The sequence below is a fragment of the Kwoniella pini genome, chromosome 5 (genome assembly GCF_000512605.2).
Source record: "Kwoniella pini CBS 10737 chromosome 5, complete sequence".
NCBI lineage: Eukaryota > Fungi > Basidiomycota > Tremellomycetes > Tremellales > Cryptococcaceae > Kwoniella > Kwoniella pini.
The window spans coordinates 1,220,427-1,235,954 of record NC_091720.1 but is presented as its reverse complement, the minus strand read 5'-3'; the positions used below and the strand labels follow the sequence as shown (position 1 = coordinate 1,235,954).

At 39.3% G+C, this 15,528-nt stretch overlaps 6 protein-coding genes across 6 annotated transcripts; 4 read left to right on the top strand and 2 right to left on the bottom strand.

The window, feature by feature from the left end:
• Positions 1 to 386: 386 nt before the first annotated feature.
• Positions 387 to 1,458, top strand: I206_104241 (uncharacterized protein; the record flags this gene model as incomplete). The annotated part of the gene is made up of 4 exons (XM_019155920.1): positions 387 to 479; positions 578 to 1,103; positions 1,199 to 1,338; positions 1,399 to 1,458. The coding sequence occupies 4 exons, from the start codon at positions 387 to 389 to the stop codon at positions 1,456 to 1,458; spliced, it is 819 nt and encodes a 272-aa protein (XP_019010878.1).
• A 231-nt stretch (positions 1,459 to 1,689) lies between these two features.
• On the bottom strand, positions 1,690 to 3,000 carry I206_104240 (aspartate-semialdehyde dehydrogenase; the record flags this gene model as incomplete). The annotated part of the gene is made up of 3 exons (XM_019155921.1): positions 1,690 to 2,519; positions 2,595 to 2,824; positions 2,933 to 3,000. The coding sequence occupies 3 exons, from the start codon at positions 2,998 to 3,000 to the stop codon at positions 1,690 to 1,692; spliced, it is 1,128 nt and encodes a 375-aa protein (XP_019010879.1).
• Positions 3,001 to 3,389: 389 nt separating this feature from the next.
• On the top strand, positions 3,390 to 4,042 carry I206_104239 (uncharacterized protein; the record flags this gene model as incomplete). The annotated part of the gene is made up of 4 exons (XM_019155922.1): positions 3,390 to 3,436; positions 3,534 to 3,644; positions 3,730 to 3,828; positions 3,958 to 4,042. 4 exons carry the CDS (start codon positions 3,390 to 3,392, stop codon positions 4,040 to 4,042), a joined length of 342 nt encoding a protein of 113 aa, XP_019010880.1.
• Positions 4,043 to 4,478: 436 nt separating this feature from the next.
• I206_104238 (uncharacterized protein) lies at positions 4,479 to 5,939 on the top strand (the record flags this gene model as incomplete). The annotated part of the gene is made up of 4 exons (XM_019155923.1): positions 4,479 to 4,937; positions 5,010 to 5,355; positions 5,410 to 5,755; positions 5,834 to 5,939. The coding sequence occupies 4 exons, from the start codon at positions 4,479 to 4,481 to the stop codon at positions 5,937 to 5,939; spliced, it is 1,257 nt and encodes a 418-aa protein (XP_019010881.1).
• A 589-nt stretch (positions 5,940 to 6,528) lies between these two features.
• I206_104237 (uncharacterized protein) lies at positions 6,529 to 7,529 on the top strand (the record flags this gene model as incomplete). The annotated part of the gene is made up of 5 exons (XM_019155924.1): positions 6,529 to 6,533; positions 6,802 to 6,851; positions 6,973 to 6,992; positions 7,104 to 7,204; positions 7,316 to 7,529. The coding sequence occupies 5 exons, from the start codon at positions 6,529 to 6,531 to the stop codon at positions 7,527 to 7,529; spliced, it is 390 nt and encodes a 129-aa protein (XP_019010882.1).
• Positions 7,530 to 8,073: 544 nt separating this feature from the next.
• I206_104236 (uncharacterized protein) lies at positions 8,074 to 13,889 on the bottom strand (the record flags this gene model as incomplete). The annotated part of the gene is made up of 14 exons (XM_019155925.1): positions 8,074 to 8,082; positions 8,151 to 8,383; positions 8,449 to 8,521; positions 8,598 to 9,599; positions 9,663 to 9,774; positions 9,826 to 10,286; positions 10,346 to 10,544; positions 10,609 to 11,579; positions 11,633 to 11,770; positions 11,826 to 11,883; positions 11,945 to 12,072; positions 12,128 to 13,322; positions 13,379 to 13,661; positions 13,727 to 13,889. 14 exons carry the CDS (start codon positions 13,887 to 13,889, stop codon positions 8,074 to 8,076), a joined length of 5,025 nt encoding a protein of 1,674 aa, XP_019010883.1.
• Positions 13,890 to 15,528: the final 1,639 nt, after the last annotated feature.

Here is a 15,528-nt window from a genome sequence, read left to right as displayed (position 1 = left end):
ACAACTTCACTCGATAAAAGGCTCTGATACAACCGCTTGTGAATACTAAATTGCATGACAATCCATTCTTTTAGATACAGGCTGCAACTAACGCCTAGAGGACTATGAAGAAGGATGACGGACATTGATTAATCTCCGAACGCGATGAACGAGTATCGTTGACGAATACAGCTACAACGGTGTTAAAAGTATATATGCTTCGTCAATTGTTCCGGCTGCATTCATCTCATACGCACCAAGAGCTGAGTAGACGACGAATAATTCCACAAACTCAAAGTATTATAAGGACAATTGCAAGTTGGCTCAATTGCACAGTCTCTATCACGTTTGACAATGTTAGTAAACCCTCTACGCCATAATCAATCTTGCTAAGGCTAATGAAACGCATGGATAGGGCACCAAAACCTCCAAATAGATTTGGACCTAGAAAATCAAATACTTCAACACCTGTACCAGGTGAAGAAGGAATTTATATTCCAGTGAGTTGAATCATTACTTTTTCATAATCATTACTTTTTCATATAAAAAAAAGGTAATAATAATAATATTCTGAAAAATGAAATAATTTGATTTTTAGACAGCTGCAGATAAATTATCATATTCAGAAATTCCAAAACCTTTTAAATCATTAAATTTTAAATCGAAATTACCTTCAAGAACTGCAACGACAAGTACATTAATTGTTAAAAAAAATTCAAAACAAATTTTAAATTTAGAAAGAGAAAGATTAAGTGGTGGAAATGGTTTTTTATCTTCAATTCATACTGCTGCAAAATTAAGAGGTGAAATAATTGATATAACTAAAAATAAAAAATTAACAGGATCATCATCAACATCAAAACAAAGAGGAAATATTTCAAATTTATTAAAAGGTAGAAATTTAAAAAATCCAAATTTAAAATATCAAAATCAAAATCAAGAACAAAATTTGATTAATTCCAATACTATTGAAGATGAAAATTTATTATTAAATTCTGGTTCTACTACACCTTTAATTGATCAAAATGAAGAAGATATTGAATCATCATCAAATTTAAATAATAATGAAAATAAAGGAGAAATTACTGTTAATGATTTAATTCCTAAGAAAGAAATTATAACTTGTATGTTTAATTTTTATTCTAATTAGTCATGTTTATCGTAATTCCCTTTCTTGCTACTTTCAAAAGTATAAAAGCTAATCAAAAAATTCAAATAGATCATACACCAACCGCACCACCATCTTTACTACCTCCTAAGAAATATTGCGATATAACCGGTTTACACGCTTCTTATACTGATCCAAGGACAAAATTGCGTTATAAAGGTTTAGACGTATGGCATGTTGTCAGAGGACTTGTGAGTGATCCATGAACGACTTGAACTGTCAGCTCAAACTAATGGTGAACGATATGATAGGGTCCAGGTGGTGATCAAGCTTATCTGAGTTTGAGGGGAGCGCAAACTAGTTTGAAATGATAAAGCATTCCATCGGTTGATGTATGTAAATATTGTTCGTTGTATTTATATCTATTATGTATCATTATATGTCAATAAGTGGCACGAGCAACCCTGTATATTAGAATATTGATGAAAGTAAGTCTCGTTGAGGTGACATGACATGAGCAAGTAAAATGCATTTGTGTGATTTAGATAATATTTCGAATATCAATTATCAATTGTTCTACGAACGTCGTCCTTCATTACTAATTATACGATCAAACCCTTCTCTACAGCAATTTCAGCATTCATTATACTAGAAGTAGCAGCTCCTAATCTAACATTATCTACTAAGCAAATAAATTTAACATCGAAAACAGGACAAGGTCTAACTCTTCCCACACTAACACAAGCACCATTATGTAAATCTCTATCTAATCTAGGTTGAGGTCTATCAGGTAAATCATGTAAAACAATTGCATGTTTAGGTGCAGAAGGTACATTTAAATCTTGTGCTTCACATTTAAATTCTTTAAATGATTTTTTAATTTCTTCAATTGTAGGTTTTTTAATATTATTAATATTTCTAAATTTAACTGAAACTGAAGCTGTATGTCCATCTATAACTGGAACTCTAGTTGTAGTTGCAGAAACATTTATAGATTTTAATTTTTTTTTTTCATTTAAATGTAAATCAAATTCAGTTTTTTCTTCATTTAATCCACCTAAAATTTTATTTGTTTCCCATTCAATTTTTTCTTCTTCACCTGAAATAAAAGGAACAACATTATCTAAAATATCTAAAGAAGGTACACCTGGATAACCTGATCCTGAAATTGCTTGTAAAGTAGTTACCATAACTGTTTCTAATTGACCAAAAGATTTTTCTAATGCAGCTAATGGTACAACTAAACCTGTTGTAGAACAATTAGCATTTGTAACTATAAATCCTTTTTCTAAACCTAATGTTTTTTTTTGATGTTCAATAATTGATAAATGTGATGGATTAACAAGTGGTACAATTAAAGGACATAATGGATCACGTCTATAATTTTTAGCATTAGAAAATATAATTAAATTTGATTGTCTAAAAGCTTCCTCTATTATAACCAATTCCCAATTCATTATTAATCAGCTATTACTGTTTTAATTCGGTATAACTTGATTTAACCTACCGATATCACCTGCAACATCATGATCTAATCCACTGAAAACTACTCCACATTCGGCAAATCCTTCTGCGGTAGGTTTACATTCTTGAACAACTTTTGTCTTGATTTCTTCAGGAATTGGTGTATTCAATTTCCATTTCGTCACTTTACCGTATTCTTGACCTGCTGATCGTGAAGAAGCTCCTAAAGCGTGAATCTTGAAGTAAGGGTGAGTAGATAGGATTTGAATGAATCTACAGAAATGAGCGAGTTAGCATTGGATAAGCTTTCAGCAAGGCGAATCGAAATAGAGCGGATATTGGTCAATATGCCTATATGAATGACAGAATCGCTTGACTCACCTTTGTCCAACTGTACCCGTTGCACCCAAGATACCAACTTTGATCTGTTTCTTATCGCTTGAAGACATCGTATACCTGCTTTACCGGATTGTCGATAGGGTAAAAGAGATAATCTGCGAAGTAGTAGCTGCTTATACGTTTTTAAAGAAATAGAAACAACAATGGTTGGTTTTGTCTCTAACTTTTTGACTCGTTAATTGGAAAAAAGTTGGAATCTCCAACTTAAGCCGTTTCGCCTTCAGGGTCAACATGATCGAATAACGTGGTAAACATGTGTATTGTTCGGATGATGTTCCCGATGCGGTTATTCCACCACCTCGAGCGAGAACATGAATTGGGAGAACAGAGATGAGGTGATTTTATATGTTATAAACTAATCCAAAGGATTCAAGATTTAGATATTTAGTGAAGGAAGTCAATCATCTCACTAATTCTAAGTAATAGAAGAGTAGTCAAAATGGTATCCGCTCCTGTATATGATAAATCTGATCCTAAATCTGATAAGTGAGTTCAATTATACCTTTTGCCGGAATATCACTTGAGACAATTGAACCTATATTTGTTGAATGGAGAATACTTATTAACTGTAAAACATATTTAGGATCTTCCCTTATCACCTTCCATTTACATCAGAATGGTCAGAATATAAAGATCCTTATGGTCAAACAGCTATGACAGCTGCTGGTGCTGGTATGTTTGTTAAACAACCTATGTAAGTATATCTTTTCTTCTAACAAAAGATATAATATCGGTCAATTTATTTGCGTAGATGATATTAATAATTTCTTTCTATCTAGTCTTGTATGGGGTGCTTTCATCCTTTCTGTCATATCTTTAGTAAACCAACAACCATTAAGACAAAGTAAAGATAATACTTCACCTTTATTGGTTCTGGGGTGAGTGCCGATTTCAATTTTTTCACCTTACTCAGATCACCTTTTACATGCTCCATCACGACCCTTTTATATTTGATTGATCACCCGCAATTGCTTCAAACATGCACTAACTTCCTTTTTGTATCTCAGTATGGCCTTCGCAGGTGTATTAGCCAACATAATGCCTAAAATGATGCTTGCTCCAGAAGCTCAAGTTGGGGTACCTACTCCGTAAAAATCGTTAAATCGAAATGAAGGGATAAAATGCATGTTGTAAAGACACTAAAGCCAAACGGATACACTCAAGCTAGTGAGCATGGTCGAGGTAAAAGATTCATTGCTTGGACTTCACTATGCCTCTGTTGGACAACATATCTTCATCTTCCTAAGCAAACGCCTTACACAGTCATTCAGGGTCTATACAGAGCAGATTAACTTAGTCATCACAATGACACAATGATGATGATGCGTGAACCACGCTTTGACCTCATCCTTTGATCGTTGGTTCATATTGGGGCTGAAACACGTTAAAAAGACGTGGCAACGATACTTCTTTAATTCACCTCACTTCTCCCATAATTGACTTGATTCTACTGATCTATTCGATCCTATCTTCTTCCTTTTCATTTTCCCATACCATTATTTGCTGACCCATATTTAATCTTTTCAAGATGGATGAGATATATAGAGCAAAATTATCTTCTTCTCCGCACCTTCACCCTCAAGTTCATATAGGAGAAGAAGCACCTCCAGGACAAGATCATCCAAATCACGGAGATACAATTCATATTCAACCTCATCATAGTGGTCATACTGGTGCCGGTGATAGACCAATTCCAATCCAATTACCTAATATATATGTTAATCCTTATCCACCTAGAGAACGTACTCCTCCACCTCAGCCTGTACCACCTGCTCCAGCTCCTGCCCCACCACCGACAATGCCCCCAGTAACTGTGAATGTTACTACCCTGGATGAGATTTCAAAAGGACGCAAGATCGGTCCTTTTCGATTTACAAAACCACATCCTCTTTTATGGTTTAGCTTGATTTTGAGTGTAATAGCTTTAGTATTGGAAGTTCCGAAAGGTAGTTTACCAACTTTGACTGGCAGGCATCGAGCTTTGAGAGTGAGTACTTTATGACCAAAGGACAGTATTCTCATCGAGGTACCACGCCGACTGACCGCGACATTCTCTCAGAACCAAGAGAGACTCGTATCAGAGAAACTTGCGTTGTTGACTAAATTATCAACTTTTCTTCCTCCACCTCTGTCATCTTTAGTTGCACCTGTTGATCCACGCAACCCTCATACCAATTCCCTTTTAGCGCTTAACGACAATACTCAGCTGGGTCTATTACGACTCGCTCCTCATCTCAGATTTTGGAATACAGCTATTGGTGCTCCATACGGCGTAGATGTAGGAGAGAATGGGAAAGGATGGTGGTCTATTGAAGATCTAGGCCAAGGTGCTAGTGTAGCTCGAAGTAAAGATGGAGAGAGGGAAAAGGAAGTCTGGGTGTTGAAAGTCGGAGAAGGAGGTGAAGGTGAGTACCTAATCTCAGTGCAATCTGGATTGTGGCCAATATTTCGCGACGTAGATAATACAAATACCCTCGCTCTTTCCTCCGCTCTCACTCATTCACTTTTACTACGTGATCGATTGCAAAAAGAAGTAGTCACTATAAAAGCTACGCCTTGTCCTGCTTGTTCGCCTTCTAGCGGTCATTATCACCTTGGCACTACTCATGGGCATATTCACGCTACAAGAGACGACGATGATGATGAAGCATACCAAATTGCTCGAAAAGAAGAATGGGATGGACTTGAAGAGCGTAAGAGAAGAGACAAAGAAAGGCATAACGAAGTAGAAGAGAGAGAAAGGGAAGTTGCAAGAAGGGAGAAATGGGTGGTTGAGGAAATGAGAAAGATGAGCGATAAAATCCAGTAAGTACTCGTACCATCGCAGCTGATCTCCCAATTCTATGGAACCCGTTAACTGATCATGATATCATGGTGCATTAGTGGTCAAGCTACCGAATTGACACTGGAGGATAGAATTACTGAAAGATTGAAATCCTATCAAAGGCAATTAAGCCATTTGAAAGATCAGAACCACGAAGAGATCTGATGCCATGAGCATTATCTCTCGATGATTACCTGATACTATCGTGATTTAAAGCTCTTAAAGTTGAGACTTGGTCACTGGTACTCCAATCTCGTGCTGACGACATTTCGCAATTGTATATACCTCAACTCGAATTAGAGATTAATCCATCTTCTGATATCACTTTGCTACTCTCACTGCGTACATCTTGCACCTGTTCCCCTTCTTCCTTTGTACATTTCCTTCAAACTACGGCCTACAGCCTCTTCGGACGTGCTAGTGTAGTATACCTCTACTTGCTTTACTTCCGATACATAGAATGTATATAGACTCGCATGAATATCATATACTCTATCTCTTTCCTCTATTACCACCAAGTGCCACATGCAAATATCGCATAAACCCGTCACTTATTAATCATCGGTCCGTGTAGTTCGGGGATCGGTGGAGTACTCCGTACTTTGTCATGTCTATGGGTATTCCGTCCTAGCGAGTAACTTACGAGTTAACCTAACCTCTATTTTATCAGGTAGAAGAGATAGATAAATATTGATCATTCATAATTTTATACTTACAAACTAACTCTTTGAACCACAAGAAATAAATATATAAAATGGCGTGAGTAGGTTTTCATCTTATATGAATAGACAGATAGCTAATATGTAATGTGATTTTTAGCTCGTAAGTTCCTGATTAAATTATCGTCTTATCATCTTTTATCATTCGAGACTCATGAGAAATGAATTTATTGGTATATGGAAAAATCATGCATTTAAGAGAATTGCCTAAGGTATACAAACCGGATATTGGAAGGAATGCAAATACAAAGAAAAATTAAATCAAAAAAGGTGAATCATTCATGCTGATAGGATGATTTTTGTTATAGTGGATTTATAAATTGGGCAAAGTCCCCTGCTGCTCGACAATATTTCTTCAGTAAGTTCAATTCATCCAACTCTTTTTCCTTTTCATTCTCTCTGAAGTGCTATTCTTCTGATTCGGTCACAGTTCATTGTCCTTTGTTGATCAAGCTAATATTCTTCTTGTCCTTCCTTAGGTACACATTTCTGGGGACCAGTCAGTATCAATTTCTTCAAAACAACGAAATTATTCATCTCGATGAAACAAAAACAAAAATTACAAAAGAAAAAGGCTAATCTGATTTTGTTTCTGTTTTTATTATTTTAGATCGCAAATTGGGGTTTACCTTTAGCTGCTTTATCAGATATTGTTAATCGTGATGAAGAATCAATTTCAGGTGTAATGAGTCCTACTTTAGCAGCTTATTCGTGAGTTCTATTTACGTCGTTTATGTTTTTACGTCGTTATAATCATTCAAGATTTGATTATTCTCTTGAATCAAGCTCAAGCTAATATTTTTTTTTTGGTAATTAAATTAGTATGATTTTTATGAGATTTGCATGGAGAGTACAACCTAGAAATTATTTACTTTTCGCATGTCATGCTACAAATGCAACTGCTCAATTAGTACAAGAAGGTAGATATTTAAATTATTGGCATTTTGGTGGAAGAGAAAAACAACATCCTATAATTTCTGAAATTGATGAAATTAAAGATAAAACAAAAGAAGTTGTTGAAAAAGTTAAAGCTTAAATTTCAATAATTTTCGTTGGAATCAATCAAAACTTTTATCCATTCAGACAGAGGAAGTTATTTGGAATTGTAGGACAGAATTTAATTTGATTGGCAAATAATAGATAAAATGTTCGTTCAATGTGTTTGAGAGGTTGATTCTTAATTGATCATACCGTTTGGAACAGACTTATATACCCTTATACCACATGCAGAGAAATGCTTCATATCTGGAAATATGTAGAAAAACCATTCTGACGATTCTGAAGAATAATGCCGAGATCTAGCTGAATTTGAAACTGTTGATAAGACTATTTATGCACCATTCATCCACTAGATAGGGAGTACACATATTGAGCTATGTCAGATAACTATACGCATGGGCATCTCGAACAAACAGATTCATCACATAGGTAAAATGCTAAATGAACAGAACAAAGCTGTGTCGCAAAACAGAAATGTCCATGAGAAATCCGGAATGAGATTATGATTTGAGCCTTGAGAAAGAAGACCAAACTTTGTAAACAAATCAGCAGAATGGGCAACGAGGGGTGAAAATCGAAAGCTAGAAGCACTATGCTCAAAGGTACCAGTCAGTGAGCTGAATCTATCATCGGAATTGCATGTATGATGTGGACTCACCCCAAGCAATTTCTTATTCACTTTTTTCTCTACGGCTTTATCCAACTGTCTCTTCAAAGTCTCGACCTGAGCTTGAGCAGCTTGTAAAGAATCTCGATTCTTATGGCCTTCTTCGGAGAATCGATTGGCTTCTTGCCTTCTGGCATTGAGCTCAGTGATATGTAAGTTACAAGTATCAGTTAATTGTTTTACTTCTCGTTTGCTTTCTTCCAAATGAGATCGTAATTTGGTGTCTGAAAGATAGATCACTTGTTAGTTTTGTAATTTTTGACTACATACTGATTTCCGCTTGACTCACTCTGCTTTTGCGATTCGCGTAAGTCGAAAGTAAGATTTGTCACTTTGACTTTCTCTTCCATCAGTTTGTTCTCCTGTTTAGATTGACCGTGTCATTAGCGCCATTCCGGATTTGCCAAGCAAGAGATACCAAGAAACATGTCTACCCACAACATCCTGTACTTTCCTCTTGACAATCTTCATCTCTTTTTTCATGTCCTCCTTCTCTCCCAGCAATTCCTCTTTCTCTCCACACAGTAGATCTTTCTCGCTTATCAATTTGTTGATCTGCTCTTTCGCTTCAGAGGTAGTATGAGAATGATTCGAATTACTCTCAACATTTCTACCGAAGTAATCGGCCGAAGAAGGCCCATTATCCCCCTTGAATCCGTTCGCGGAGGTTGGCGAGCTAAGATCTAATTTCATATTGCCCATAGATCTTTTCTTAGGCAGAGGTGGTAAAGGTGTAGTCGGAGGTGGACCTTGTGGTGGAGGTATGTTCACAGACTTTCGACTCTCCTTCAATTCGTCTCCTAGCTCGGTGATCTTCTGATTCAGATTCTCATTTTGAGTTGTCAAGTCTAAAATGGTATTTTCAAGATTTACTCGAACATTCTCCAAATGAGATCTAACTTTCGTTAGTTCATTTATGGATTTGGCATCGTTATTCCTTTGTAAAGCATGTTCATCTCTGATTCTTGAAAGTTCGAAAAGAGCTTGATCAGCTCTCATTTTCAATTGCCTTCGTTCTTCTTCACTTTGCGAGAGGGACTTTTCCATTTCTTCGGCAATCATATTGCTCTCCTCTTGGATAGCGTCGAGCCTTTCGGCATGCCTACTTTGGAGATCAGTCAAGATGGCGTCATGTCTAGATTGAAGTTCCTCAATCTCGACTCGATGAGATTGCTCGTTATGCTCGATCATGGACTTTAGCTTATCGAGAGCTTGAACGTGTCCCGCTTGGAGTACGGTAATTGTATCTTTGTGACCTTGGGTGAGAGAGCGCAGGTCTTCCGCATGTTCAGCTTTCATTCGATCCATGATAACCACATCGTCTGCAGGTGTAGACGGGACGAAGGGGAATGATTCAGCTCTTTCAGCAATCAATTGATTTCGTTCTTTCTTCAACTCTTCGAGTTCAGCAGTATGAGATTGAGGTGGAGGGGAAATTTCCTGATCAAAACACTGTCTTCTGTCAAATTGACTTCTGTATTTTATCGATCTTCTTGGGCTTACTCTTTCATTCAATTCTTCTTTCAATTTGTTGTTCGTCTTTTGCAAATCGGCAATTTGGATGAACTGTTGTTCAATTATCTTCTTTTGGGATTCCTCTTTGTCAAACATTTCCCTGAATCAACTATATCAGCTCTGAATAATCACGACAATCCACAACACTCACTTCATTAAGTCATCTATCTTGTCCTGAGCTTCACTATTCTCCCTTCCGCCATTTTCAAGCAGATTGAGCGTGTCTTTGAGCTGGCTGAATCTCTTGGCAGATTTAGGAGATAGTCCGCCCGTTTCCATTTCGCTCTGGACAGGCACGTACAATTCGCCATTCTGCTGCGCGTGACCTGCTTGCTGAGCCAGCTCTGCGGGTGGTAATTTGGCAAGATTTGCCAGAGGGGTTCTCGGGCTGTTGGGTAGGGGTATATTTCTTGGCGGAGTGATTGGTATATTCATATTGATTCGTGGTATTTTTGGTGTGGCAGGTATAGCTATAGCTGCTGGTTCGGTGAGTGTGTTTATGGTTGCACTGGGTTTTAGGGAGGGGATGATGTGCTTTTTTTGTAGACTCTCTTCAAGTTGTTTTATATACGCTTCGCGGTCTTTCAATTCTTCATCTCTTTCTTCGACAACCTGCATGGAGGTCAGTTTGTTTCGATCATATTGCAAGGTCTATGTCAGGTATAACTTACTCGATGAACGAACTTCAGTTCAGCTTCCAGAGATTGATTAGATCTGGAAGGTTTCAATGTGTGTATCGAATTTGTAGATGAAGGTGAAGACAGGAGTAAGCTGTTACTCCTACTGTGCGATTGTATAGGCGTCCATGAAGCGCGCGGCAATGTACCCAACGATTGCGCAGAAGATAGCTCCTGCGAAAGCGATTGAGGTCTAACAGTTGGAGAGGTTCAGCCATCATGCCTCTCGCGATCCGTCGCAGTTGCGACATGCTCACCTCATTTGCGCTGAATCTCCGTATCCCCTCCCTCCTCGAAAACCCGCCCCTTGACCCATGGTCTTGGTAGCGGACAGAATGGGCATGCTACCTCGCCGTCGAGACGGCGAAGTGGCTGACATACTGTCTCTGGGTGTTTGAAGGGTGGTCTCAGCTTCGCTGAGTGTCTCCTCTTCGTCTTCGGTTCCTGGAGAAGGCGAAGGAGGGACAGTGTCTTCGATCTCCGCATTTACGAGTCTGGCCTCGGATAGTTGAGTAGTGAGATCGGCAACTCGCGACTCTGCATTGCTAAATTTTTCTGAAAGATCTCTCAAAGCTTGCTTCAATACTTGAACTTCATCGTCATCTTCGCCTTTATCTGCATTATGTGATTCTTGAGAATTATCTGGCGGTGTAAGCTGTTCTGAGGTGAGAGGCGACGAACGTGAGTTCACAATTGCTCTGTCCTGAATAGCACTGATATCCCTTGGTGGAGAGGATGGGGTTGGCAAACTGTCGGCCGCTGACGAAGCCTGCATAGAAGCGAGTCTTGATCGCAATTCCGCTTGAATTGATTTTTCGGCGTGAACGGCATCTAGTAGCTGCAACCTTTCTTGCTCCTCGGAAGCAGCTTTCTCTTCTAGTTCTTTCTCCAGTTCTGCAATTTTCTTGTCTCGTTGATCGAGCTCCTCGAGGAGCAGCTTGTTATCTTTGGTAGTATCGAGTAAAGCGATGTGCTCTTCAAGATCCCGATAAGCTGCTTCCCGTCTTTCAGCCTCCTTCTCTTGCTTCTCTACTTGAGCTGCTAAACTGGTGGCAGTGGTTTCGGATTTAGATAGCCTCGCTTCGAGCTGGGAAGTGTGTTGGTTCGAAGTTGCGTTGTTCTCTCGAAGCTTAGCTATATCTTTCTTCAATTCGGCGATAGCATCGGAATGAGAATCCTCTTTCTCTGCATGCAGCTTAAGCTTTGCCTCCAAATCGTGGATGTAAGCCTGGTATCTTTGTAAGCTAATCTCTTGATGAAGGCTTGGATACAGGAGCTTACCTCGCTGGATGTATTCCGCTCGGTCAGCTTAGCTAACCTGCTCCTTAGCTCGGAGACGTATAATTCGCTCTGTGTTTGCCTAACCCGAGCTTCCTGCAATTGTCGGTTTTGTTCATCTTGCATTTCGCTCATCGCAGACTGAAAAGAGTCGAGAAATTAGCTGGACCTGAACTGTAATCAAGGCTGTACCTACTAGTTCTCCTCGAAGTTCATCTAATTGCTGATTGAGAGCGGACACTACTTTTTCGTATCTGAAAAGCCGTCGATGGGATTAGCTTAAGCATGCTATAAAAGCACGGATCTGCAGCTCACTCAAGAATGACTGGCTCTACCATTTCATTGAATTTGCTCGAAGCGTCACTATCTATGGGTCCTCTACTCCTGAGCTCTCCTGATAGTCGCATATTTTCAGAGCATTTCTGGAGATATCGATCATAGAGCTAATGCTTGTATGATCAGCCAGAGAACGTCGGCCAATGGGACATAATAGCTCACCTCAGTGTGTTCCCGTTGCAATTCTGCCAATCTTTGAATCAACTTTTCACTCTGTCTTATACTGTCTTCACTTCTAATAGGGGAATGACCATTCGAAAGTGGACTTTCCCCATCTTCCATGAGCATAGCCAATTGCTTCCTCAGTTTAGTAACGGTACTTTGCAAATGTTCTACGTCATCCCAGCCAGCTTCTACTTGATTGATCTTAGCTTGATTTCTGATGTTTCTAGCTCGGGAAGCATATTTGATGGTATTTATGGTTTCGCCAATATTTGCTTCGATGGGTGATACACAAGCTATCATTGTGGTTAATGAGTTACCCCCAATAGAATCTTGCAGCATTCTGGTCAACTTCGAATCACGATATGGAATATGCCCGCGTGCTTTTACCGGATCACACAAGGTAGAAATGACGTTTCCCAAAGCGAGTAAACCAGAGTTGATGGAAATACCTTCTTTCATTCGATCACCCTGGGCTGCAGTCCTCTTGAGTCGTTCAGAACCTGCTAAATCGACCATATTGAACTTGCTAGTCGTGATAACATATTCATTCGTGTTTGGTGTAGGAGGAGGCTGCATTGACATCGGTCTTCCTGTCGGCGTGGCTCGACCGAAGCTACTGGGAGGTCCACCTCTTGCACTTGATGGAGTAGGTGATCTAGGTCCAGGTAGTCCTATTGTTGAGGATGGGCGGCGTAGTTGACGAGTTGGAGTTTCGCTTCTAGGTATACCAGTCGGTGAATTCAGAACGCCAGATCGCTTTTTCTGCACCAGGGTAAGGGAGAAAATAGCATGACTTCGAGACGAGGTAGCGTTCATAGACGTTTCCCCTGTTTTCCTTCTCTCCGAACCATCTTGTAAAAGCTGCATGACCTCTTCAAGCGATTTGACTTTTACTTCTTTGACTCCCGCCCATACTATTCGTCCATCTCTTTCTTCTCTGATTTGAATGGCCACTCCACTACCAGAGAGGAGGTCAATTATCTCTTCATTATATAGTTCTAAGAAACTCAATCGACATTCCCATGAAGCGCCAGGTCCTGATTGTTGGCGTATTTCTTCTGCTTTCTCGAAGATGGTATGTACTGTACGAGGTATCAAACCTGTTCGAGGGGTGAATTCAGTTCCGGAATAATCCACTTCTTCCCCTGTAGTTCCCATAGAATACGACTTCCCAGAACTGGTCTGACCGTACCTACGGTCTCAATGCATGATTAGTAAAAGATACGTACCTCCTTCCACTCAACTTACGCAAGGAAAGTGATGTTATGACCTCTCATGAATTCATCGACAGTTTCCCTAGTCGTGACATCGTATAGCTCAGTCTGAGTAGCTTGTTCACCCAATACATGATCAAAGTTGAACAAAGGGTGTCGTTTCCCTGCAGCGTGGGAACTCCCGACGGCTTGACCAGCCAATGCAGCTGGATCGATATCTAGTCTGACTTCGGAAGGAGAGGTGGGATGGACGAGGACTGTACGAAATCGAGGTGGGACCGAAGGATCATTCGGATCAGATGGGCGAAGACGTAAGACTGTTATATCGAATATCGGCATTTCCTCAGCAATACGATCACATGAATGGCGTGATTGTACATACCGACTCGTACGTTCCTAGTTTCCGGACCATCTCCCATAACAGTGGATGCGTCACTGCTAAGTCTGGGTCGCACCGAACTCATCGAGGAGCTCGGACGTGGTATAGATGTTGGTGAAGGGGATATAGGAGGAGACAGGATAGCTGATGCACGTTTGGAGCCCATTTTGACAAATTATGATTCCTCGGCGTCACTGTTTATTTTTATTCTCAATACGATGTGACGTATACGCAAGATCAACTTGACCAATAGAGGAAGTCGTGTCCAATCCAGATCCACTGAAGTGATTTTGCAGGTTCTGCGGAGAACTAGATCAGCGATGTGTATTGGTGGATCCACCCACAATCACAGAGGGGTAATTGCTGAAAGCGGCGTGTACGGTAGGGACTGAAAGGTATATGGATTCAACAAGATGAGACTATCTGGAGTTGAGGACAGGTATAACGGACGGAGGTGTCTAGGTACAAGGGGGCGAAAGATGCACAGATTGGGAGATGAGAACTTGGTAATTGCCTTTGATAAAGGCAGACGATTGAAGATTGAAAGGAGATGGTCGAGTTTACAGAAGAAAATGCAGTAGTGCAGATGATAGCGATGGGGTATGAAGGGCAAATGGCGAACCTGGATATTCGAGCACTCACAATATCTTCTGCAGTGTTATGGTTGTTTTTATATATTACACCCTGATCAAAATACGCTTGGATCGCTATCTATCGATATTTGTTTATTATTCGGATTTGATGCGATCACTTTTTTCTCCTCTCACTATGTTTCCGAATCTCGAATATGTTCCTTGACAGATTGTGTGAATTGTTGGTTTTACTGTGTTAGCAAGTATGTCAGCATAAGTTCAAGTGCAAACAATGAAGTTTACCGTTAGGGGTATACTCAATACTGAAAACGGAATACAATCAAACGCACTGTCCGCTAAAGGTACACACTGAACAATCACTTGACAACCAAAACTCACCGTTGTCTTTCAGTATACACACAGTTTTACTCATTTATATAAGACGTTGTGATCCAGTCTTCAAACTTCCCAGACCAAAGCTAGTTTAAGCTACTTTGTAATGGTGTTATTCTTGAATCAGCTTCTGGAATTGTATATTCTTCGATATTGTTGTCACCTAGATCCGATTATTCCTAACTTTGGACGATGATATTCGATTGAAGGTCTGATTCTTATCTTATCTTTCTTAAAAACAAATTGTTTCAGTCCAACTCCTAATTCCAAATTTCATCTCTCATTCCCCCTTTCACCTTTCAAAGTGAAGGAGGGAAACCACTTTTTTCATCCACTGATTATTTGCATTTATTTACACTAGAGATTTTAGAAGATTAAAGAAGATTAAAGGAGATAGCAAAAGCAAGAAAAGAAACGGGTTTCGAGAAGAACGAATATTGAGATCTATTTGTACCTAAAATAACAAAATGTTCTTTCAGTTTAAGTAATGTTTTCGTTTTTCCGGTACTTCGTCAACTTTAAGCATTAAAAGGCACCGTTTTAGGTAATTCCGTAATTCATCATCTTTTCATAACGGCTACTTTTATATATGAACACTGGACCTAAACTAGGTTGTTTTAGAGAATGCAATGCAATGCATATATACATAATGAATCGTTTAAATACCGTAAAGAGACATGTATACTTTCACCCAAAATGGAGACTAAATGGAAAATATGAAAACAGACAATAATATGAATAAACATAGAAAAGGAGGGGAAACTAATGCTTGATACTGTGTATTCGCTTTTATTGTCTATGTGCATTGACAGATGATTGAAAGACGTCCTGTTTTGTATG